This window comes from Cricetulus griseus, chromosome 6, assembly GCF_003668045.3.
Source record: "Cricetulus griseus strain 17A/GY chromosome 6, alternate assembly CriGri-PICRH-1.0, whole genome shotgun sequence".
Lineage (NCBI taxonomy): Eukaryota > Metazoa > Chordata > Mammalia > Rodentia > Cricetidae > Cricetulus > Cricetulus griseus.
The window spans coordinates 114,130,036-114,153,786 of NC_048599.1; the positions used below are offsets into that span (position 1 = coordinate 114,130,036).

The following is a 23,751-nucleotide window of genomic DNA, read 5'->3' on the forward strand; positions in this document are numbered from 1 at the left end:
GTGGAAAGCATCAGACATTGTCCCGGAATGATTGCGTTGAAAGGGTTACTTAATAAAGGCTTTTGTGTTTGTTCTAGATTTTACCCTTCACCATACAGTATTGCCACAAACCGAATGATCAGTCAAACTTCTCTTACACCCTATATTGCATCTCCTGTGTCTACCTACCAGGTTTGTACTTCAGGACCCGACAGCAGTGCATCTCTGCTGAATTTTTGTGTCTTCAAACTCTGAACAGTTTTAAAATGAGATCTAAGTCAAATTTGATGCAGCTTGGATACCTAGTTTGGAATAAGCTGCCTTTTATTTGGCATAGTGATTGGCTCCTCTGTGGAGGAGAATGTAGAGCCAGGGAAGTGGTTGTAAGCAACAGATGGTTCTTGAATTGGGATAAACCCATGCACTTCCTCCATCTTGTGTCCCAGAAATGGAAACGTACGGGAATCACAGACTGGAGAGCAAATGCATGCTCCTGCCTTCGTTCATTCACTAGCAGGAAGAGATAAAAAGACAGTTAAAATGCTAACACAGAGATTATCTCTACTAGGTGACATTAACGGATGCAGTTGAGATTTGAGGCCCTTCCCCTACCCTTAACTCCTGTTTCATTATTTTGTGAAGAGGCTTTACCTTAACTATATTCCCAGCTGAGGAATGAACCCTCATGAAGCTCCTTGTCCACCACTGATCTGATGGGATTACAGAGAGGCACGAGGGCCTTTCTCTTCCTGTAGAAGTGTACTGCCTGGGCCCAGACAGCACTGTTACTGAGTTCAGTTACTGACCTCTTATGTTGACTGCTGGGATCTTGTGTTGTTGTTTTGAAACTGAATTAGATGTTGTAGTCCTGACATCTGGGGTTAGGGGACTACAGCATCTTATCTAACAGCTATGCTGTTTGGTAGCTATAAACCTCAGTTTCCACATCTTTAAAATGGGGATAATAATAGTTTCCACCTTATTAGCTTGATAGAGTTCTGAGTGCTAAATGAAAATGTAAAGAGCTCCATGCAGTACTGGCATATCATTCATACACCATACATGCGAGCTAGCAGCAGCAGCACTTTTTCAGTAATGTTCAATATAAGGCAGTGTCAAGGTTGGCTCTGCCTAAAATCTATGAAAATAATGTTGAAAACGAGAAGACTATACAGAAAGCAAGTCTCACAGCAGTTTCTGCCATCTTTAGCCTTTAGGTGCAACCCCACCCCCAATCTCTGAACCTTTTCTTCCTTTATCCTCCCTGGGTTGTTACTTAACTCTGATGTGTCAGGCTTCTGGACATAGTAGTCACTTATTTATTATGTTCTTCAGCTGTGGAGGAGTTAAGACCCCAGTCTTTTCCTTCTCTCTCTGTGAGAGAGAGTTGATATAGTCCATCCCCCTCATAAGCAGCGTCTACAGCTGATACTAAAATGTGGTCCTTGATGACCTGAAAATGGCCATCTGCACTGTTTGTATCCATAAAAATAAGGGCAAGTGTGAGTTCACTCTAGAGACCATATCAATTATCATGTTGCTGTAGACATTTCAGCTCTTAATCCATCTCTCTACCACTGATTTTCCCCCTTAAAGCAGTTAGCCTGTCTGTCAGTAGTTTTATCGAATAAAAAGTCAGGAGAGCAGTGTTGGGAACCAACTGGTCATGTCTAGCTGCAAGCAGCCTGCCATTTCAAGGTCTCATTTCCTCCTTGGGGAATTCTTTTTTTTTGTAAGACCCATGTGGAATTTATTCCATTTGCCTGACACTCTGTAGCATAACCTCTCAGATGGTTCCTATCCTTATATAGCCGTGCCAAGCAGAGATCGGTGGCTGTGCCCCCAGGTAATCAGAGGTCCCTTTAAGGTGTTTGCAAAAATGTTTATGTACAGTTAGTTTGGGATGGAGGTTGTTTTTATTTGAGGTTTTCAAAGAACCAATGGTAAAAAGTTAATAGATTATTATTCCCATTTTATAATTAGAGAACGTTGAAGAACTGACAATGGCTGCTTTGCTGCTGAGATTAAAAAAAAAAAAATATGAGATTAGATGCAATAGCTCCCTAACCCTATCATACTATAAGTGCTTAGGCAGTTATGACCACAGAAGCATATAAAAGTGGGGGACATCTGGCCCAAATCGGGGTTTACAGGGAGCTGCTTTGCCTCTCATGATGTGTCTGTAAGGGCCCACACTCATGTCGGAGTTGGCCTTCTCCACTAAACCACCATATGCTTATGCAGTTGGATTTGAGAAAGTGGCATCTGCGAGAAACCACCAGTACCCCAGTGGGAAAGGCTGCAGTCCAGATAACTGCAATGTTAACAAGGCAGAAGCACTTAACTTTGGTCTGCCTTAGGTGGCAAAGGAAACCAGAGAAAACAAGTATCGGGGCTCTGCTATCAAGGTAAATCGCGCTACATTCTTTCCCCATGACTCTTCCCGTATTCTCTCTGTAGAATCTCTGACGTTAACAATCAGGGACAGGACGCAGGAGGGTTCTGATAAGAACTGGGAAACGAAATGTATCTTACAATTCCATAGACCTTGAGAAGTCGTGGGCATCGAGAAGCAGACTCCTCCTCTCCTCCCGGGCAGGATGTTCATTTCCTTCCTGCCACAGACCTGGCCCTCACATCTGATTTCTCAGTTCGGAGGGTTACTGTGTAGATGCCCTTTTAACTTAACTGTTGATGGCGAGATCTGGTTACCTCCCATTTACTGTCCTAGGTCTGCACATTTCAGACTTTTTTTTCCTCACTAACTAGAAATTATTGAGGACTACACAAAATTTCCACACTTGTTTTCCTGATTATCAAAGAGATTGCATTCTGTTATTCCTAATAAATAGTATGTGCTTGGAGGGTTAGTTTCTAATGAAATACTCTACAATTAATCCTCATTCATCAGTATTCCTAAAACATAGTTCATATCTTGATTATAACACTTCACTAATTTGGATTGTGTATGTGTTTATTTCCTTTGCTTGGACAGCCAGTATCTTTCTCAAGGATAAAGCCCGTCCAGGCCTTCTGCTCCTTGGTCCCTAATATTCAGTACCTACGTACTGAGTGGGCAAACTGACATTGGTTCTGAATGATCATTTCATCTCATTTAGAGTGACCAGTTTGTCAGGAACTCTAACTGCCTTAACCTTTGTAATCATTGATAGTATTGTCTCCTTATCTTCCTTCTGTAGATTTTTAACACGATTAAAAAGAATTGTAGAGAGTTAGAAGATTGTTGCAGTATAAATCAATGTTCCTTTCAAAATCCTCCCTTTTCTAGGTGCAAAGTCCTTCTTGGATGCAGCCTCAACCATACATCCTACAGCATCCTGTAAGTTTCTCATGTTAATGACTTTGTATCCTCTAAGTAAGCTGTGTGTGAAGCCTCTTGAGTTAAAACCACTCTACCAAAGATGGTGGGGGAGGAGGTGGAAGCCTCAACATAGAAAATAAAAATGTGCTGGTTTATTGTGAAACTTTAAGTCACCCTTGTCTTAAAATGAATTATTGGTACACATTAATTTTTAAATAAGAACTTAAAATATATCCTATTTGAGGCTAGGTATTCTTTCTCTATTCATGCCAGTTTGGTAGGATGCCATTAGTTGAGTAACTAAATATTTTGCAATGTGTGGAAAGAAATGGCTCTTTCTTTCGCATGCTTTGTGATTTAGACATGAAGTTCAGATCCAGGCAGGGCTTTTTATCAGTGTCACTTAGCCTGTCTGGAAAAGCGCAGCAGTGCAGTCCTCGTAAATAACAAATAGGATTTCTTCATTGATTTCACCATTTGTTTTCTTAACATGTATGATTTTTTTTAAAACACTATACTTGATCTTATTATTCCGTGTATGTCTCTCAGGTGTACACAGAATCCAGTTTGTTGAATTTTAAACATAGGGTCAAAACAAACTCATAAACCAGACTGAAAATGCCCGTGGTGACCCACACACGTGTCACAGAAAGGCCGCAGAATTGGCCCTTTGGTTTCTAGGTACCAGAGCAAATTAGGCATTTCGTATACAAGATACATCACAATGTTCATAATACAAAAACCAGGTTGTTTGTTTAGGAAAAGAACTCAACTCTTGGCCTTAAAATAAGACAGGGATTTCTCTCGAGATTCTTAGACCATGGATACTGCAGCGTGAGACCATGTGGATAAAATAGCTATCAATAGCAAGTGCTGAACAGGAAATGCTAAGGCAACCATTCAGGTGCAAATGAAACATGTGTCTTGTATCTAGTCATATGCACAATAAGTCCACACATCCCACACCCATGTTCATACATGTTTCCACACATTCCCATGGCAGTCTATGTCCCGATACTTCTAAGTGCACTCTTAGTTTGGGGAGCCCTTAGTGTATAGGAGGTACCTGTAGATGAGGAAGAAGAACCAGGAAACCCCCTTCCCCATAGTCTGGACCTCTACTCATTTTTATTGTTCCATGCTTTTTGATGATATACCTTAAAAAAAGAGATATAGATCTTTTTATCCCTTTTTCGTGAAGTTAGAAGCAAGTACTGCATATATTTTAACTCTTTGAGGAGACCTGTGTTACTATTCTCCACCCAGATCCAAACTATACGAAACACCTTGTGTCCTGGACTGGTATCTGAAGATCAGTAAATGCCAGTGTGTTTCAGGGCAATCAACTTCAGTGATCCCAAAACACATGTTTGTATTTAGGGAGTAGAAAAGAATAATAGCATGCTGTAACAATTAAGTGATTGCAAAAATGAGAGGAATGGTAAAAATCCCTTGATTATGTAGAGAAATTTAGAAAATATCCAAACAACTCAATTTTGGTTGCTATATACTCAGTATAGCATGATCTAGCCATTAAAATTGATGACAGTAAGGCAGTAACCATTTCTAGTAGAAAGCTAAGTTAAAAACAAGAGCCCAAAGTAGGATATTGTTCATGTTCTCTGATGCAGAATCTAGCTTCCCATTAGATGCTGCTAATAACTGGTTCAGTTAGAGGGATCACAGTGTGAGTGATCTTTTTTTTTCCTTTCCTCTGTTTTCTTACATACATTTAATTGGATTTTTGATGACAAAAATTTTTCAAGCAAAATAAGTGAACATGGAACTGGAGTGGAATTACCAACCCTAACTGAATTGGCTTCCCACACATGGGACAAGAAGTTCAGAAAAATATCCAGAAATGAAGAATGTACTCTAGGTCCTACCTACTTAATCTTGAACCATATGGCTATCTGTAAAACCTGTTTAAACAAACTGCTATATTGGTCACCCTTTTTTGTTAGTTTTTGGTTTTTGTTTGTTTGTTTTGTGGCTGTAGAAAACAAAAGCTATTTCTCTCCCCACCCCTTCCCCCTAACATTTGGCAGCCCTGGAAGCCAGTCGTCCTCAGTTTGTTTCATGTTGCAGCCCTTCCTGCTGGCCTATCTGGCTCTACAGTTAGGTCAGACTGAACATAAGGATTTCAATGGGATGAAATAGAACTGCTATTTCCTCTCAACTCTTTTACGAAAGTTTCAGAAAAGCAATCTGGGAGATTTGGGGGTTGTTCAGGATACTTCTGGTAAGTTTGAAGGAGGTTGAGGTTACCTTCACCTCAGCGAAGGGCTTTCCTTTGCAAATTGTAACTACAGAGTCTCAGTTCTTCCCTCAATTTGTTTTTGTGGCTCTCTTGTCACCTTCCCAGGGTGCCGTGTTAACTCCCTCAATGGAACACACCATGTCACTACAGCCCGCTTCTATGATCAGCCCTCTGGCCCAGCAAATGAGTCATCTGTCACTAGGCAGCACCGGAACAGTAGGTGGCAAATTAATATCCTGTGTTTTTGCAAATAGAGGAAAGTGAGTTGAGGAAGGCCTGTCTTCTCTATAAGTATGGGCCTGGAAGGGGTGAGGGGGATGACAAAGATTGTGTCTAGCCCCCTCCCCATCTGGCATTGCCTTCCACAAAGTAAGGTGGTATCTCAGAAAATTCTTGATCAGTGATGACCTGTGAAAGTTCATCTCTGGATATCTCTGCCTCACTCACATAGCCCCCGCACATGCCCATTGTCTAGCTTTTATAACCCATGTGGCAAGGTACAGGTCACAAAGGGCAGGCAATGTCTCCTCATTTGTTGTTCTTTCATGCAGTGTTGCAGCACCAAATTGCAGTTTTTATAATGACTTGTTTTCCTGCACTCCAAGAGACTTGTTGGGTTTTAAGGATGAATTAGAACTAGGCCAACTGTAAAAGATGAACAGTAACATTCAGCTCAGCCTGTGTTTGTGGTGGCTGAAAAGGGCAAAGGGCAGTGTGTTTACCCTCTTATGCTGAAAACCAGCAACGGCTTCTCATGAAAGTGAATCCAGGACAAGACAGAGCCCAGAAATAGGCTACAAATCCCACCTGCCTTTGGGAAATGAGATTGCTGAAATAGACAAAGTCAGGCTCTCTGGCCACATCTGCAGGGGCCTGTGAGCAATCCCTTCAGGTCTCTCCCTACACAAATAGTATGAGGCATCAACTCTGGGAGTGGCCAGAAAATAACATGGCTTTCTGAGGACAGATTTTTATGGCACATTGATGACACTGAATTACTGCAGATAAGAAGCGTTAATGACCTTCACATGGGCACATTTTTGTTGTTTTGTTGTTGGTAAATTCAAAGAAACATGGCATTTTTAGTTTGACCTTCCAAGTGACATATTCATATGCAGTATAATTTTTAGGGAAACCCATGTATATTTATTCTTTGAGACTTCTAAGTACTTTAGAGCCATCTCAGACACTGTCATCCTTCCCCACTACCTGCCAGTAATCTGAATTTTGCTATGACTTACTGCTGCATACCCTGATCACCTTCTCCTTTTCAGTACATGCCTGCAACGTCAGCCATGCAAGGAGCCTACTTGCCACAGTATACACACATGCAGACAGCGGCAGTTCCTGTTGAGGTTGGTATAGAGCATCCTAGTGACCACTGTCATAAAAATAGAACAACACAAAAAAAAAACTTATCAAATGTGTTGTCAAGGCATAATAGCACATGCCTGTTGTTCTGGCACCAGAGAGATTGGGGCAAGAGGATCTATGAGTTCAGGCCAGCTTGGGCTGTATAGCTAAGAAATGGGTGTAGAGTATGTGCTTAATACTGTTTTTCAACTGTAAATACTCCTTCTATGCAGAATTATAGCAACATCTAGTTACATTGTATCCCCAGACTTCCTCCAAATAACTTTGCAATCTTGTTTTGTTTTCTTTTTCTTTCTTTCTTTCTTTCTTTTTTTTTTTTTTTTTTTTTTTTTGAGACGGGGTTTCTCTGTATTGTTTTGGAGGATGTCCTGGAACTCGCTCTGTAAACCAGGCTGCCTGGAACTCACAGAGATCCGCCTGCCTCTGCCTCCTCAGTGCTGGGATTAAAGGCATTCGCCACCAACGCCCAGCTAACTTTGCATTCTTATAGCACATTGCATACCACTTCAAGGCTCTGTCTTGTTACCCCCAAAATGTTACTTATGGACACATTAAGATAAAATTGGAGTTTATAATTCTAGTTCTAAAGATTGAATCAATGGTAATAATTACAGAAAGAAACTGATCATTATTCAGAAAATGGAAAAAGAAAAACTGGTGTTTCTAATTGCAACAAGCATGAGGAACAACCCTCCATGTTTTTGTAGCTAACTACTACTCTTGGTTATTATCTTGGAATATATTGCATTTATAGACGTCTGACACCTGAATTATTATTGGACAGGAAGCATAGCATTTTCCTACAGTGCATCCTCAAGACTCAAAGGAAGTTTATCAGCCCAGTTATCTTACCCACCAGATAGATAGATCTGAAAGGTTTTTGAGAACTGTGGTTGTAGTATTTTCATGATCATACAACTCTGACCAGCCACAACTGCCTTAACCCACATGTTTTTATGTGTAGTTCTCTATAACATGAGACCACCATAACAATGGGGTAAAAAAATTTCCTCTGTAACTATTTCAACAAGCCTGACCTGTGATTTTTCAAACACAATTTGAACTGAGACAAGACAAAATATTCTGGCTTTTTGTTTTATTGCTGATTTATTCTTATTTTAGTAGAGGCTTAGCCGAGGACTCTTACATGCCAGGCAAATGTACTGCCATTGAGCTATGTCCACGTTCATTTTAAAATCATGCCCTATCTCTATAATTCAGGCAGCCTGTGAACTTGTAGCCTTTCTGCGCTACCTCACAAGTAGCTGAGGTTATAGGCCCTGCTTCCATTTACTGAGTTGATTCACACTTTATAAAATATAAGTATTAGAAAGTTTGATTGTCGGCTATAGTTAATGCCTTTGGGGTGGGGGGAGCTATGACATGCAACATTTGCACACTGTGTCTCAGACTCTAAAATCTGAAAATACTGAATTATAAAATATACCTGGCTCCAAGGAGATGAAGCCAAGAAATTTCTTTGATCAATATTTAAGTTAAACATTTGGACAGGAGGTTCTTGGGGTCTGTCATATTTCAGATGCATTAGGGCAATGATTAGCCTTAAAAGCTCTATTTGACTTGAAATTCACTTTGAAGAATGTTTGCATTAAAGTGTATGTCCTTAGACTCAGGCTTTAGTCGCAGAGTTATAACTTCATTGTTAACATGTCTCATGCCTTCTGCTTTGTTGTAGGAAGCAAGTGGCCAGCAGCAGGTGGCTGTGGAGACATCTAATGACCATTCTCCATATACCTTTCAACCCAATAAGTAACTGTGAGGTATGAGGGGAAAGTGTCCCTAACTGCAGGGGTCATATGAAGCAGTCTGGGGCACTTTTATCAAATGAGGCTTAGAAAACCTCAGATTAAATATGTTTATGAATTTGTAGACTCTGTCTAGATGAGGGACAATGCTTTTTAATGAAATCAAATACATATTTCCTCTACCCCAAAGTCATAAGTATAAAGCATAGAACATTGATTTCCAAAATGGTCCTATAGTAGAAGGATCCTGTTTCTATTGCTTAAATAGTAACTAAGGAGATACAGCTCAAGATGCTGCTTAATCAAGTCTCATGAGGCGAGCAAACATCTTGACTATGAATTCAGATTGTTAGCATCCTTGGAACAAAAGATTATATCGCCTGCTCTCACTGGAGTCACAAATTTCAAATTTCACCATTTGTGTTTCAGTAAAATGACTATATGTGGAATCCAGTTTCTGGATTGTCTTGTAACAGCATGTGTTGTTGATCTTATCAAGCCATCCTTCATGTCAAGTTGGCTCTGGCTGCCTTAGAGAAGAAACTATTCTGCATCCCAAATTTGAAAGGCAGACTCAAGGAATTGAAAGTGACCCTCAGATCCCCAGCTTACATCCCTCAGTCTCACCATGGATGAGCACAATCTTGTTCAAACATTTATCACTTTAAAACAAAAGATGACAAAGCCCTGCGGTGTGTGTGTTAAATCAGCAAAGACATTGATCTTTTATCTTTCTCTTCCAGATGTACCGAAGGGAGTTCTTACATGAAGAAGGGTGTGAAGGCTGAACAATCATGGATTTTTCTGATCAATTGTGCTTTAGGAAATTATTGACAGTTTTGCACAGGTTCTTGAAAAACGTTATTTATAATGAAATCAACTAAAACTATTTTTGCTATAAGTTCTATAAGGTGCATAAAAAAAAACCCTTAAATTCATCTAGTAGCTGTTCCCCTGAACAGGTTTATTTTAGTAAAAAACAAAAACAAAAAAAAAAAACAAAAAAAATCAAAGATTTTTATCAAATATAATGATGCAAAAAAAGAAAAAAAAAAGAGAGAAAAAGAAAACTTCAATTTTCTGGGTATGCACAAAGACCACGAAGACTTATCCAAGTGCATGACCGGATTTTTGCGGTTTTGTTCATTTTGTGTTTAATTTGTCTTTTTTTTTCAGCTGTATGGAATGGGCTTTCTGAAGTTTCAATTGTCTGACTTCACCCATGGTGTTCTGTGCTTGCCGTACGAGTGTCGCTGTAACTCAGTGTTGCCCTCGATGTCTTTTCTTAGCTTTCCATTTTTCTTTCGACGTAGTGTGAAGTGTCTTATCCTTTTCTATGAATTCCAATTTGCCTTAACTCTTTTGATGCTGTAGCTGTTTCAGTAAAGTTAGTTCAAACTAATGATGTAGAATGCTTTGACCAAATGGGCTGGTCTATTACGCCTTGTAAAACAGCAGCATAGGGCTTTTAAAAGGTAGTCAATAAAAGTTGCTGAAATTTTGGCTTTTTTAAATATGTAGTAGGTGTTTTTAATGATTTTTTCACATAATGTGTAAGGTAGTGAAGTGCAAGAAGGGAGAACTGTTTTGTGTGAAACACATTTTCTGACTGGGGGACTTTTAATAGGGTAAATTGTTTGTGAGGCTGTACACTGACAGTTTCTTCTGATAGTTTGACCAATTTAGGATATCTGCTGTATGATGCAATGTAAAGTCTTTTTTGCCTTTTTTCAGGAAAAAAAAAAAAAACAAACAAAAAACAAAAACAAAACTTAACAATGTTCTAGATTTAGTGTAGGTAGCTTTGGGGCTGGGGGTGGGGGTGGGGGAGGGGAGTCACCTAATGTTTTGTCCTTTATACTAACGATAGTGCTTTAGAATGAGAACCATGCCTGTGATCTGGCAAACCGAGGGGGGGGGGTTGTTGCTATTAAAACTAAATGGCAAAAGCTAAAAGTAAGGATTTCTCTTCAAACCTGAGCTGAGATATGAACAGAAGAAAAGCAATTGGCTACTAGCTCTCTCTCTCTCTCACTTGCTCGCTCGCTCTCTATTAGGTAAATTTTGAAAAACTAAAAATGACTTGGCACTTTTAAAGGTAACTTCACCAAAGACCGAAGAGCCAGTAGCCAGTAACTCCACCTTGTCTCAGCGTCACATTTTCTCTGCTCTTTATTTTTGCCGGACCAGTTTGCGGTTAGGAGAATGTGCCTTTTTTGTACCTTTGCATTAGGTTTTATAATTTTAACTGATGTATGGACTCACAGAGACAAATTTAAAAAAAAAAAAAAAGCATGAAGGAAGATTTGAATCCAAGCAGTGCCACACTTTACGTCATCACTACAGGTGTTCAAGTGTAAAGAAAACCAACTTTGAAACTATGAAATTCCTGATTCATAAATACAGTTATTTCTACTTTAGTACATATGAGATAATTCATTGTTATTAATGCTCTTTTCTTAAGGCAATTGCATACGTTTTAAAAGCAATGGTAAATTAAGTTGTCTTCCAAAACTGTGTACTTGTCTGGTCAGCTGTGGATGATCAGTTATCTACCTCAGAGGCTTTTCTTTTGTGCTGGGACAGGTTGCTGGCCCTCCCTGTTTCCACCGACCAAATCCTCCTAGCTCGGGAGCTAGGGCTAAGCAGTTACTTCTTTTGAGTATTTTTTAGTTCTTAAATTTTATTGCTTGTATTTGATGATAGATGTCAGTGACATTTCATAGTTTCAAACGTCCTTGCTGCTCTGAGAAGTGTAGATTCTAGTGAAAATTACATAGTCATAAGAGAAATGTGTTCTTGGTTTTGTTCTTGTTTCCTTTTTTTTTTAATTTTGTTTTTAATGAAGTTGTGGTATTATTGGTTCTACGCTCCCTAAAACAACATTCTGCTTTGTGGAAATCCAGACTGAACGCAGCACCCTCCCTCTGTGTACCTAGTGTGTTTATCAGCCCGGGGCTCTCACTACTTGATATTTTTTCCATTAGTTAAGACAGAAAGATGGTAGCTCAGTCAGTAGGGGAGGGGAAATCTGCTGCTAGGTATGTCTGAACTAAGTGCCATACTTGTCTGGGTCAGATTTGGGAAACAACCTCTGTACATAATAAAAAAAAAAAAAGTCAGTTAAACATCACATAGTAGACAGCCATTAAATTATAAAAAAAATTAATTTATGAAGAAAGACCTTTTGTACAGATTGAAAAAAAAAAGATTTTCATAGAGATATCTATATGATCAAGAGAGTTAATTTTTTATTTTTGTTCTACTAGTGCTACATACTTGCCAGCGGTGACTTATTTACCGGTTCAAGATGACTCTGTAGTTTTCTTTCCTAGGACTTGTTAAACGCCAAAAGACATTTTTGAACTGTACATTTGATCAGATTGTTAGCTTTTTCTGTTTTATTTCTTTTGAGAAACCTTTGAATAAAAACATCTGAAACTTTATTCTCCCTGTCAGTCTTCTTTAAGTAGGGTAAGCATACAGCAGCATTTGCTTTCACTTGGGCTATGCTCTTCGGCTCAGTGGGTGATTGGTTCACAAGGAAGCTGAAAACTATGTCAGGTTCAGGGTTATTACTGAAAATGCATTTTCCCACCTCCTTGGTACCACTTTTTTAATTCTGTGCTGTGACCTTAGACATCACATCTCACCTTGGCATAAGTCCAGCCCACAATATCCCACTCTTGGTCGGTTTGGGGTTTCTGGTTGTTCTCTGGTATTGGCAACAACCCTGGGCCTCTGTCCTATGCGGGTGCTCTTGCAAGTGGCTATATCCTCAGCCCTAGATGAGACTAAAAACTCAGGTCCCCTGCTACCCATTGTTTAGAATAAAACAGACATTTTCCTATCTGCAGCCAACCCAAACATGCCAACATGATCTCATCCCATTAAAACACAGCCTATAGAAGGTGGCCTCGCTTTACTGTTCCCAGTAGGCACACCATGCATCATTCATGGGGTGGGGTTGGGGGGCTCCCTTTTCCCTCCCTGACTTCCTTTATTGGAGGCACATAATACAGAAAACTGACTCTCCTACCCAAAGTGGACCAAATGTTTTAATGTAGTTTGTATAGTATCATCTGTCCATTGGCTCTACCATAGTGGTTAAAGGAGGAACTAAGAAGAAGTTCCACTACATTTTTATATTCATTTATATATTTATTCTGTGTGAGTTTGGTTGAAGGCTGTTCATGAGCCACAGCGCACACGTGGTGGTCAGAGGGCAACTGTGTAAGCTCGCTCGCTCTCTCAACCATTTGATCTCGGGTCATGAGGCTCTACGGTAAGCATATTACGCACTGCACCATCTTGTGGGCCCTCACTCTGTTTCTTAAAGATTCCTGCAGTCCCTGGAGTGTAGTATGAACAGATAAGAGACATTTAGATCCCTTTACTTGTCACAGCTGAGAAAGCCCTACTATCTGATGGCTCCTTGAGAAGCAGGTCCCTTTGATGCTGACCAGTGCTTCAAAAACAAAGTTGCCACGGCACTAGAAAAACATGGTCTCAGACAAAAAGGGCATCTCCGAATGTAAGCTATAGACCCTGCCATGCATACTAATCAAACACTTATGTGTCCTTCCCTGTGAATAATGGCAGAGGTCAGAGGAAACACTCAGTTGCCTGGCACCTTGGGCTTTTTTTAGCCATTTCTTTGTACTAGTGTTTGTGTAAAGTTCCATGGGTATCTACCTGGTGACATTAGACAGTGATCCCTTGGTATCTGAGGTGGGTGGGTTCTAGAACTCCACAGATGCCAAGACCCACACAAATTTAAGACCCTTAAATACTAAATTTGTATAGTATTTGCATATAACTGCCCATATAGAGTAGTCACAAGATTTTGTATGATGCCTAATACAACCTAATGCTGTCTGATAGTTGTTATAATGTAATATTCAGAATGACAGGAAAATAGTTCATACATATGCAAAGGTTTCCCCCGCCGCAAGGACCAGTTAATTCTACACATGGATACAGGGGCTAGCCATTTACAGAAGTTCCTGAGCACCCTTTTGCGTAAATAAATGGAACTTGACCTAGTGAAGTGTTGGCTCCATAAACAGAAGGGGCGACACTTTTGTGGAAAAAACAGACTTTGCTGAAAGGTTAACTGGTTTCATCATTACCTTTTAGTCTGAGAAGTGGAGAGGTTGAACTGTTGGGTGAAGGAAAAGGATAAGGCAGTTGCTCTCTGGTCTGTGATTGGCTGCCTTTGGTAGCATGAGGACTGCTACAGTCCCAGTCACCCCAGCATCCATGCCCTTCGTGAGTAGTGGCACTCTGTATCCAGTGGAGTGTAAATACTATAATTGTACATTTTGAATTACATGCAGTATCATTGAGAGAAAGGTGATGTGAATGCTGACACCCAACTGACAGTAGCCTACCCCCCTCAGCATAGCCAAAAGGGAAAGATCCACTCACAATGTTAGGAAGAGCATCAGCCTCTCACATCCTCCCCCACCTCCATAAAAAGCATAAGATGTCCAGTAGCTAGAGGAGGGCAGAGGACTCGGAGCTTGGGTTTGAGGAAAGCCAGGCAGTTTCTTCCCTGAAAATAACAAAGCAAAAAGAAGCATCCTTAGCCATGGTTGGGTACAGGCTGGTGATCATGTATGTGTTCTATGGCTGTGGGCGCCCTGGTCAGGATCTGGGGTCACACCGGCCCATCTAGGAAGTGTGCATACATAGTCTTCAGTGGGATCAACTGCTCAGCTATGGAATTTCAGTCCTACTCAGGCTCCAGAGTGTCTCAGGCACTCCAGCTTGATCTCTGTAGGGTAAGATCATGTTTGAGCTGGAGCCACTAGAGGGAGGATTTTATTACTCAACCTTCAGTGTGAGCCCAGAAAGAGACCAGGCACAGCCAGTGCAAATTACAGGCCAACTGCCAGTGAGTGTGTAATGCTCCAAAGCACATGCTGCTACAGCTTCACTGTAAGAGTCTTAAGCACAAGTTTATCGGTCGTGAAGATGGGAACTGTGAGTTTTGTTGCTTGGACTGCAGAATGACTTTGGTAGGAATTGTAAGGCTCAAGGAAGTCAAGGGACAGAAGAGGAAGCCACCAGCCTGGCCATACCACATAGCTGGGCATAAGAGTACCATCAGGTCTCCCTAAGCTGCTCTGAATTAAAAGCAGGTGGTGGTGGCTTAAACACAAACTCCCAGTGCTATTCATTCTTCTAAAATACTCAAGGTGACTCATCAGTTGGATCTGGGGCATTCCATCCTTTATACAGACACAGATCTTAAAGGAGAACAGGCATTTCCCCACACACCCTCGAGTACTCCTAAAGCTGTTCGCCTACTTGAACCCCTTTATCGATGCTTCCCTACACCTCACAGAGTATCTCTTGATAATAGCTCGCAAACCTGTTTGCCAAGTTAAAACTCTTGCCATTTCACCTCTCAGCTTTGGTGCTGCCAACTGGAATAAGCCAGACTTCTGCTCCAGAAGGCAGCTGGTCAATCTGACGTGTCCAACAGTCATTCAACAGCACTGTACTTCTCTGGGTTGAACATTCCCTCTTAACCTCTTGCCATCACTCCTGGCTCCACACACAACACCAGCAGCCCACCTTCCACATGTACCTCAGCTGACAGCACTCACTGGACCTCAAGCAGTAGCCTCACACTTCACCTGCCCTGCTTCATCCTCAGGTACATGACAGTTTCCTTCCTGATTTACCCCGAGGCATAGTAGAGTTAAAATTTGCAGCTCATAAAAAGCTGTATCACTTTGGTTACTTTTAAAAATATCAATAGTTAATTATGATTAAAAACATGCAAGGAGTACTGAGAAATCATTTTGAAGAGAACTTTGATGACAGAAGTGCTCATGCTGAAGTGGTAAGTACAGAATTCTAGATCCTATATAACCCTGAGTATGAGACATTTAAGTATGAAAGCTGAGGAGAAAGTATTCAGAGTGCCTAGCAGTGAGCGAGGACTGTGGAAAGGATGGTGGAACTCATTTGATATATTTCTGAATTTTAAAATATTTATTTTATAAACAAAAAGTTCTGAAGATACTTTCAGGTCATTTGAAACTATGCAAGTCACTGGGTCCCTAATATTACAACTGTCCCAGGGCTGCAGAGATGGCTCAGTGGTTAAGACCTTAAGACCATGGCAACTCTTCTAGAGGATCCAGCTTGGGTTCCCAGTACCCAAGCACCTGAAACTCCAGCTTCAGGAGGTTCAACACCCTCTTTCAGCCTCTGCAGGCACCAGAACAGTTTCATAAAAATACAATTTTAAGGTACTGTGCAACACATTGGAAAGCAAGATAGCATGATCTTGTCATACACCTCAAGGAACAATTGAGGAGAAATGTATGTTTGTTGTCTCCAAGTGGCAACATCAAGATGTAACCAAATCAAGTGCTAAGTAAGTGTGGGAGCCCTGAGGGACTCAGATCATGTCAGCAATTCTCCTGGAGGCTCGTACACACCAACCCATTTCTCATCACTGATGAGAATTGCCCATAGCACTCACTGCTTTCTGAACCTTAAGAGATGGCCAAACAAATAGCAGAGTTCAGTAGCTCTGCTCTTGCCAAAAGGAGACTTGAAGCAAATGTCCCTAGAACTAGCATCTCTTTGCCATTCCCACCCAGAAGATACCAACACAACAAGAAGGCATTGAGTTGTCTTCTGTTTTTGTATTTAATCAAGCGGAATATAGGATACTTTCGACTCGGTGTTCTGACTTTTTAGTGGCCAATCATTTGCCCCAAATTGCTAGATTGTGGATCAGCAAGTACTTATAATATTTCTTGAATGCCTATTTATTGAATAGGCTATTTCTTAAAGGGCATGGCAAAGTACTATTCACTTTAAGTGATTCTAGGAGGCTGTAGATTCAGATCAGTGTGCTGAAATTACAAGTTCTAGCCAAAGGCTCTTAGGCCATGTACTCCATCCCTCTTAGCACCCATTGCTCTCACTTTCAAGGACAGACTCTTCTACAACAGCACAAATATTCAGCGCCTTCATTCACGTCTACATTCCACTCTTTAAACACACACACACACACACACACACATACACACACACACAAACACACACACACACACACACACACACACAAAGTGTGCGTGAACTCACAATACTTCTAGAGCTTATAAAGCATTTCATGCTACTCTGAGGATACTGTCTAGTCTCTCCTCTTCATCTGAAGCAGCAGCCCAAAGGCTGTCACTAGACTGTACATTTGGGTAAGTGGCCCTTCCTGTAGCCAGTGCACTGGAGAATGAGTGAATGGCGTCTTCTGTTATGTCACACTGCACCTTTCCTAGGATTCTCACAAGTGACGGTGTATCTCTGCTTTACTGGCCAGCAGACCCTTGAGAGCTGAGAACAGAGAACAGAGGACCTTGAGTGGCCTACTGTCAAAAGCTGTCAACATTAGTTCTCATTCCTTCTCCTAAATCAAGGAGAGGTTTCCGATAGTGTATCTTTCCATTGGGATTACATTTGATGTAGTAAATATTTAAAGATTTTAAAACACCAAAGTCCTAAATACAGTACAAAGTATGATTTATTTGAAAGCAAATTACTGAACTATGACTCCACACAAAGGACACTCTGTATGATCACAATTCAACTATGAAAATAAGGAAAGCCATGTTACCGCTGACAAACCCTCAGACCACAGTCAAGTTTCAGCAATGGTCCTGGTTTCATTCTTTGTTGCAAAAAGATCCAGCTGGAAATCACACTGCACTCAGCTGTCCCGTTTTTTATTTTCCCTCAGTCTGAAGTAGCTCATCTGCCTGTCCTTGACTTCATGACTTCAACACATTTGAGGATTATAGACCAGTTACTTGGAGACATAGCCTCCAATTGGTGTATGACATTTCTGGGTCATCCACCACCGCAGAATTACCACCAAGTAAAGCTGGGGCCCATCAAGAAAGCATGATGTCAACTTGCTTTGTTTCCAGTGATGTCCTGCTTCTCACTGAGGCACAGTGGCATCTGCCAGCATTTATACTATAAAGTTACTCTTTGCTACTTGGTTGTTAAAAAGTATCTTGTATGAAGTACTTTGAAAAGTCTCATCGTGTTACTCATTTCCTTATCTGTTTGGATAGGGATTCAGGTTTTCTTTTTTTATTCAATGGGTTGTAAGCAGTTATACTTTAAATAGCCAAATTATCCCAGGTTTGGCCAGTGCAGCCAGCTACTGTGTCTTTCAGATATGCCCAGTCATTGTATAAGCACTGTCTTTCTTTCTGGTCTATTTTGGTTGTTCCTGCCTCAGCTAGAATCATCCATTTCTCTCAACTTCTTTTCAGTAGAAGCTAGCTTTTGGAAGCTAAGATCAGGGCCTGTAGTGCTTATTCCCAACATGTCACCAATCCTTGACACTGAACGGTACAGAGGGAGTACATGCACACAGTTGCACACCTGTCTTACTGAACATGTTAGAAAACACAAATTTCTACCTCAATACCCGCTGGTTTCAAATCAACAGCACAGGATTCCCTTTCCCTCTTCATTTTCATATTTCTTTTCTTTTCTTTTTTTTTTTTTTTTTTTTTTTCTGAAGACAGAAACCTGGAATCCTTGATAAGCTCGCCCATTTGATCAATACCCCTGTCTAACCAGTCTCTCATCTCTGTTAGTTCCCAAGTTGCAAGTTTCAGCCTGGATCCCTCAGGCTCCAACTCCTCCCCCTGTGGGGCCAGGCTGGCAAGGAAGTGACTCTTTGTACCCAGAGCAGGCAGCTGGGAGGGGCTCTACCCTACAATGTCACATGAGTGCCCTCTGGCGTAAGCTCGTCCCCTGAAGTCTGCTTATCTCTGTCATGTAAAACATGGTAAAGGTTGGAACAGTGAGCAGGAAAAGTGACAGTAGGAAGCCCAGAGAAGAATGTAAAGAAAGAATAGAATCCCAAAGGAGAGAGAGAATGGAAACAAAAGAGATGCCAACCAACAGAAGGTTCCAAAGTGCTGGCCAGGCTGGGAAATGTAAGAAAAAGTACAGGAGGAAAAGAAGATGCAGTGAGCTGTGATTCCCATCACTCCCAAAGCTGTGACCTTGCAAATAAACTCTTAGCCACCAACTTTAATGTGTGTTCCATTAAAGGAACAGCCGTGTTTCTAAGATACTAGCAGGGAGTTGCCATTTCTGAGTCTGTAAAGCCAAGTCCTGCACTGATCTCCAAAAAGACCCAAGCCTCCCAGGACTCCTCCAATAACCATGAACCAGCCTTGAAACACATGGGGACATTCTCACCACTTGAACTGTTTCATTAAGCTTGAGTTCTTATTTTTGAATACTATAACTGTTATGTTTTCATTGTAACTCATTAAAGTGGGGGAGGGGAAGAATGAAAATAAAACCAATCTTGATAATTACTTTGTTTTGTCTAGTGCGTATGTAGTATATGCATGTACATGTGTGTGCAGTATGCGTGTGTGTGAGCAATATGCTTGTGTGTATAGTATGCATGTATGTATGTATGCCGTATGCAAGTATGTGTGTATGTATGCCGTAAGCATGTATGTGTGTGCAGTATGCTTATGTGTCTGTGCAGCTGTGGATGTGGAGTTCAGAGGTCAGCCACTGAAGTATTAGTCAACATACATGGGAAATAGTGAATTTCCTCCAATGGAATCCATCTGAGTTGGTTGGCATCCTACTTGGCCCTCTGTACAACTCTGGTCAATACTGAAAACCCATTGTCTCCATGTTCCCCACTCCTACTTCATCCCCCCTGGTGGAGTCTGGCATCTCCTCCAGTCTCTCCTTAGCTCAGTGACCACATTGCCATTGATTATTATTATTATTATTATTATTATTATTATTATTATTATTTATTATTTATGTCATTTTATTTACTTTCTGTCCCTGTTTCTCAAAATGCCATACCTTCACCACAAACAGCTTTTGCTAAGTATACTGTATCATCTACAATGTACTATTGTTGTTATATAGTGATAGGTGTGTGGTTCTCTCCAGTTTGTAAATACTCTGTGACAAACACGCTTGGACACATCTCCTGGTACATCTGCACACATGTTCCTATAGCATTGGTGATTTAAGAGAGCAGGTGCTAGATCATGGGGCATGCCTAGATTTTGCTTTACAAAATTACATGAATGATCTTTAGAAGAGTAATCATTCTAAGGTTAGATATAATACTTTTCTTTCTTGCAAGAAATGCTTCTTTTTGACATGCAAAGAACAGAAGAGCTCAGTGATTGATAAAGATGAGCAGAGTACATGGGGAATCATACCTGGGAGAGGGCTAACCTTCCTGGGAGAGGTAAGAAAAGGTTCAGAGCCCCAGATATAGTGAGTATAAATGAGTTTCTATGTGCAAGTGTATGTGCTCCCCTCTGTGAGCACTGTGAAAGGTTCTCTCCATTCCTACAAAGACGGGGCTGCATAAGGACCGGTACACTTCTCAGTTAAGGGGCTCCAGTACCTCAGTTAATGTCCCAATGGCTCCCACAGACAGCCACAACAGCTGAAGGGCTGACCAAGCTGCTGCTGGGCTAGCTTACTAGTCCAGTCCACCCTGGCCTAGAGGAAGTCACCTTCTACTCTGCTAGCAGCCACTATGGCTCTTCCAATCTCAGGGTTAAGTCCAATAAAAGCATCCATGCACCAATGTTGCCACTGCATGGGTATGGTGGTGGGCCGTTATTATTGACTCTCTTAATCATGGTTCACCAGCAGAAACCGGGAAGATGGGGCAGGGAGGCTGGAGAAAGTGTACTGGGTATTATTTTAAAGCTGAGAGGTGCTTGTATGTCTTCCTCCTTTTCAGAATTGGGAAACTAGGGCCTGCCTTACTGCTCAGTGTCTTTCCCTTTCCAGTCCCATTGATGTCCCACCACTTAATTACACTGCAATTGTGTACCCACTGTGGTACACGACAAGAGGGGGTGGACAAGAGCCCTGCTCTTAGGATTCCTTATGTCATCTGCTGGAAAACTGTCAGCACAAGCACACTACAGTGACCCTGTGCACTATACCCCTGCAATGATATGGTCACAGCCATCTCATAAATTACAGGCTGCTTACTATTTGTAATAGCCAGAAACTAGAAGCAGCCTAGATGCCCCTCAACCAAAGAATGGATAGAGAAAATGTGGTGCATTTACACAATGGAGTACTACTCAGCAGAAAAAAAAAAAAAACAATGGAATCTTGAAATTTGCAGGAAAATGGATGGAATTAGAAGAAACCATTCTGAGCGAGGTAACCCAATCACAAAAGAAAAAAAATATATATGATATGTACTCACTCATATGTGTATTTTAGACATAAAGTAAAGGATTACCATCCTACAATCCACACTGCCAGAGAAGCTAGTAAACAAGGAGGACCCTAAAAGAGACAAACTTTGTCCACTGGAGAAGGGGAAAGGGTTATAATCCCCTGAGCAAATTGAGAGCATGGGAAGAGCAGGGAAGGAGCTATGAGAATGAGAAGGGAAGAAAAGGAAGGATGCAGAGGTCATGAGGGAGCAGAAAGGTTGAGTCAGGTGAAGAATAAAAGAAAGGGTATGTGATAGGTGAGTTTTAGTTGGGGGTGGGTTGTAGGGGAGGATGGGAGGGAGAAGGGAACTGGGATTATCATGTAAATCAATCTTGTTTCTAATTCAAATAAGAAAAAAATTACAGGCTGCTTAAATATCTAAAACAACTCAGTATTTCTATCAATAATTATGCTTTCTTAAAATTAGGTTATTAGAGGCATTAGCAAGAAATAGTGATCTAAATTAACATTAATTACTACCTTTTAGCATAAAATGTATCATATATTTACTTAAGTTCAGGTCATCCAGGACTGCCAGCCAAAGGACTTTGAGTGAAAAACAAACAAACAAAAAACCTGCCCAGTTACCCAGTGAGAGATTTAGATTTCACCATGGCTTAACAATTTTTTCCTCCATGCAGAACTAAGAATCTACACCTTGAAGAACACAAGAACACAGAATTTATGAAAGTCTACTCAGGTTGTTCGTTACAGTGGCCAGATGTGTGACATCTGGGGTATTGCTTGTCAAACCAAGTCCATGGTCAGGGTGATATACAGAGTCGTGCAGCATGTGTTTAGCAAGGTAGGATGAGTAGGGAACCACTGGAAGCTGTGCATCAAAAGATTTTAAAACTTGCCTGACCAGTAGGAGGCACATGTTTCCCATGCCTGCTCAGAATGGAGACCTTTCTCTAATTCTCAGCCTAGCTGGTGCTACCTACTATATTCACACTGAATAACCCACAAAGCCAGCAGCCATGGAGAGCATCCCATTTCCTTTTTCCTAGGTCCATCCTTTATAATGTTTCTAAATGTGCTTCCCAAGTTCAGTCATGGTGACCATGAGTCGATAACAGCACCTTGCCTGAGACACACACTGAGCATGTATTTCAGCAAGTTTCCAGAGAAGCTAAAGCTCTCTAAACATGGGCAGCACCATCCCACTGGCTGCATTGAATAAGACACAGGAAAAGAAGCAAGGTGGCTGAGTAGCAACATCCGTGTCCCTGCTTCCCATCTGTCCCAGCTGCCTCGGGTTTCTACTGCCATGCCTTTCCCACATGATGGACTCTACTCTCAACTAGGGAGCCAAATAAGCCCTTCCCCTTCAGGTTGTTTTGGTCAGGTATCCTGTCTCTGCCACAAGAAAGGGAACTAATGTATGCTGCATACACATATACACCTGCGGAAACTTCTCTACATCCCAGAAAACTGACTTTCAGGGTGTCATCAGACAACCTCACTTGCCTCCGGTTTTTTATTTGGATGTATCCAGCAGGAGGTACCAAGAAGCTGCAAAGTAGGTTAGAAGAAAGAGACTAATGGGTTAAGACATGTTTGCTCAGGCTCCCTCCCTGCGGGCCACAGATGAGTGGTGTCCCTGTCAGGAACTAAACTGTACCCCGCCCCATTCCTATGCTAAACTTAATCCCCAGAACCTCAGAATGTGGCTGCAACTGGAAATAAAACCCAGACCTCAGTACCTCAGAATGTGACTGCAACTGGAAATAGGACCCACCCCTCAGCACCCCAGAATGTGACCTACACTAGAAATAGAACCCATAGAGCCTCAGAACATAGTTGTGTCTGAAATCGTATTTAACCCCCAGTATTTCAGGGTGTTATGACATCTGGAGATAGGCAGATGAGTTAAAAGAAGATCACTAGGCATGCCTTATCCAGGACAACTAAAGGCCCTATAATGATGGGAATGTGGGCACAGACAAAGCACAGTAGGTGACCACACAAAGGCACAGAGAAAGACAATAGTGAAAGAATCTTCAGAAGAAACCAAACTTCCAGAGCCCTTGGACTCCAGGTCTTCAGAACTTCAGGAAAATCTATTTCCATTGCTTAAACCATCAAGTTCTAGTGCCCTCTTTTGGGAACCAGAGCAGACAAAGACAGCTCCTGTAATCCAGGCCACATGCCATGGTCAGGGTTTCCTAGGGAGTCCTGGGCTCTTCTCTTCTCCCTTTCATGTTTAAGGAGGACAGTGGGGCTCCCTATCACTTCCTGTCAATGTTGGTTTCTCTGAACTGGGCCCCAGCCTTGGCAGATGTCTTCATTCAACTGGCTTCGCTTAGCATGGATTTTTTTCAGTAGTCTGGTGTCACTTGCAGGGACACAGACATTGATTTTGTTGCCCTTACAAGAGCTGCCTATGATGTTTCTAAATGCAAGTTCCCTATCACAAGAAAACAGACCAACTCAGCAGGAGACCACCACTCCTGCCACGTTACTGGAGAGAAGATGTTGCACAATTTCTGATGATAATAATTTTTTAGAATATACAGCTAAGCATTTAGTTCTGCAAAATTAGAAGCTCCTGGCCTGCCCTGCTCTAGTAATGATGCCATTTTACATGCTGTGAAAAATGAAATGGAGAAAACACTTGGAAGAAGGATTTTTCTTATTTATTTATGTAGTGCCAGGTGTTGAACCCACAGCTCTGGCCATCTTAGGCTAACACTCTACCACTAGTCTCTATTCTCATCCCCTAAAGGGAAGGTTACAGAATTGTTTTTGCCACTGTACACATT

At 41.3% G+C, this 23,751-nt stretch overlaps 1 protein-coding gene and 1 long non-coding RNA gene across 7 annotated transcripts in view; one reads left to right on the forward strand and one right to left on the reverse strand.

Annotated features, from left to right (window-relative positions):
• Rbms1 (RNA binding motif single stranded interacting protein 1) overlaps positions 1-12,147 on the forward strand; it is a 211,102-nt gene extending 198,955 nt beyond the window's left edge. For 4 of the 6 annotated variants that reach the window (XM_027420336.2, XM_027420337.2, XM_027420342.2 and 1 more), the window contains exons 9-15: positions 78-171; positions 2,340-2,387; positions 3,269-3,319; positions 5,667-5,777; positions 6,836-6,916; positions 8,632-8,716; positions 9,445-12,147. In XM_027420336.2, the coding sequence (XP_027276137.1) occupies positions 78-171; positions 2,340-2,387; positions 3,269-3,319; positions 5,667-5,777; positions 6,836-6,916; positions 8,632-8,709 (463 nt within the window). In that variant the 3' untranslated portion in view covers positions 8,710-8,716; positions 9,445-12,147. The remainder of the gene's footprint in view (positions 1-77; positions 172-2,339; positions 2,388-3,268; positions 3,320-5,666; positions 5,778-6,835; positions 6,917-8,631; positions 8,717-9,444) is intronic. The other 2 variants (XM_027420339.2, XM_027420340.2) reach the window with 1 other exon arrangement.
• Positions 12,148-12,875: 728 nt separating this feature from the next.
• Positions 12,876-23,751, reverse strand: part of LOC118239066 — a 52,748-nt gene continuing 41,872 nt past the window's right edge. The window contains exon 3 of the long non-coding RNA XR_004770516.1: positions 12,876-14,258. This is a non-coding gene — a long non-coding RNA (uncharacterized LOC118239066). The remainder of the gene's footprint in view (positions 14,259-23,751) is intronic.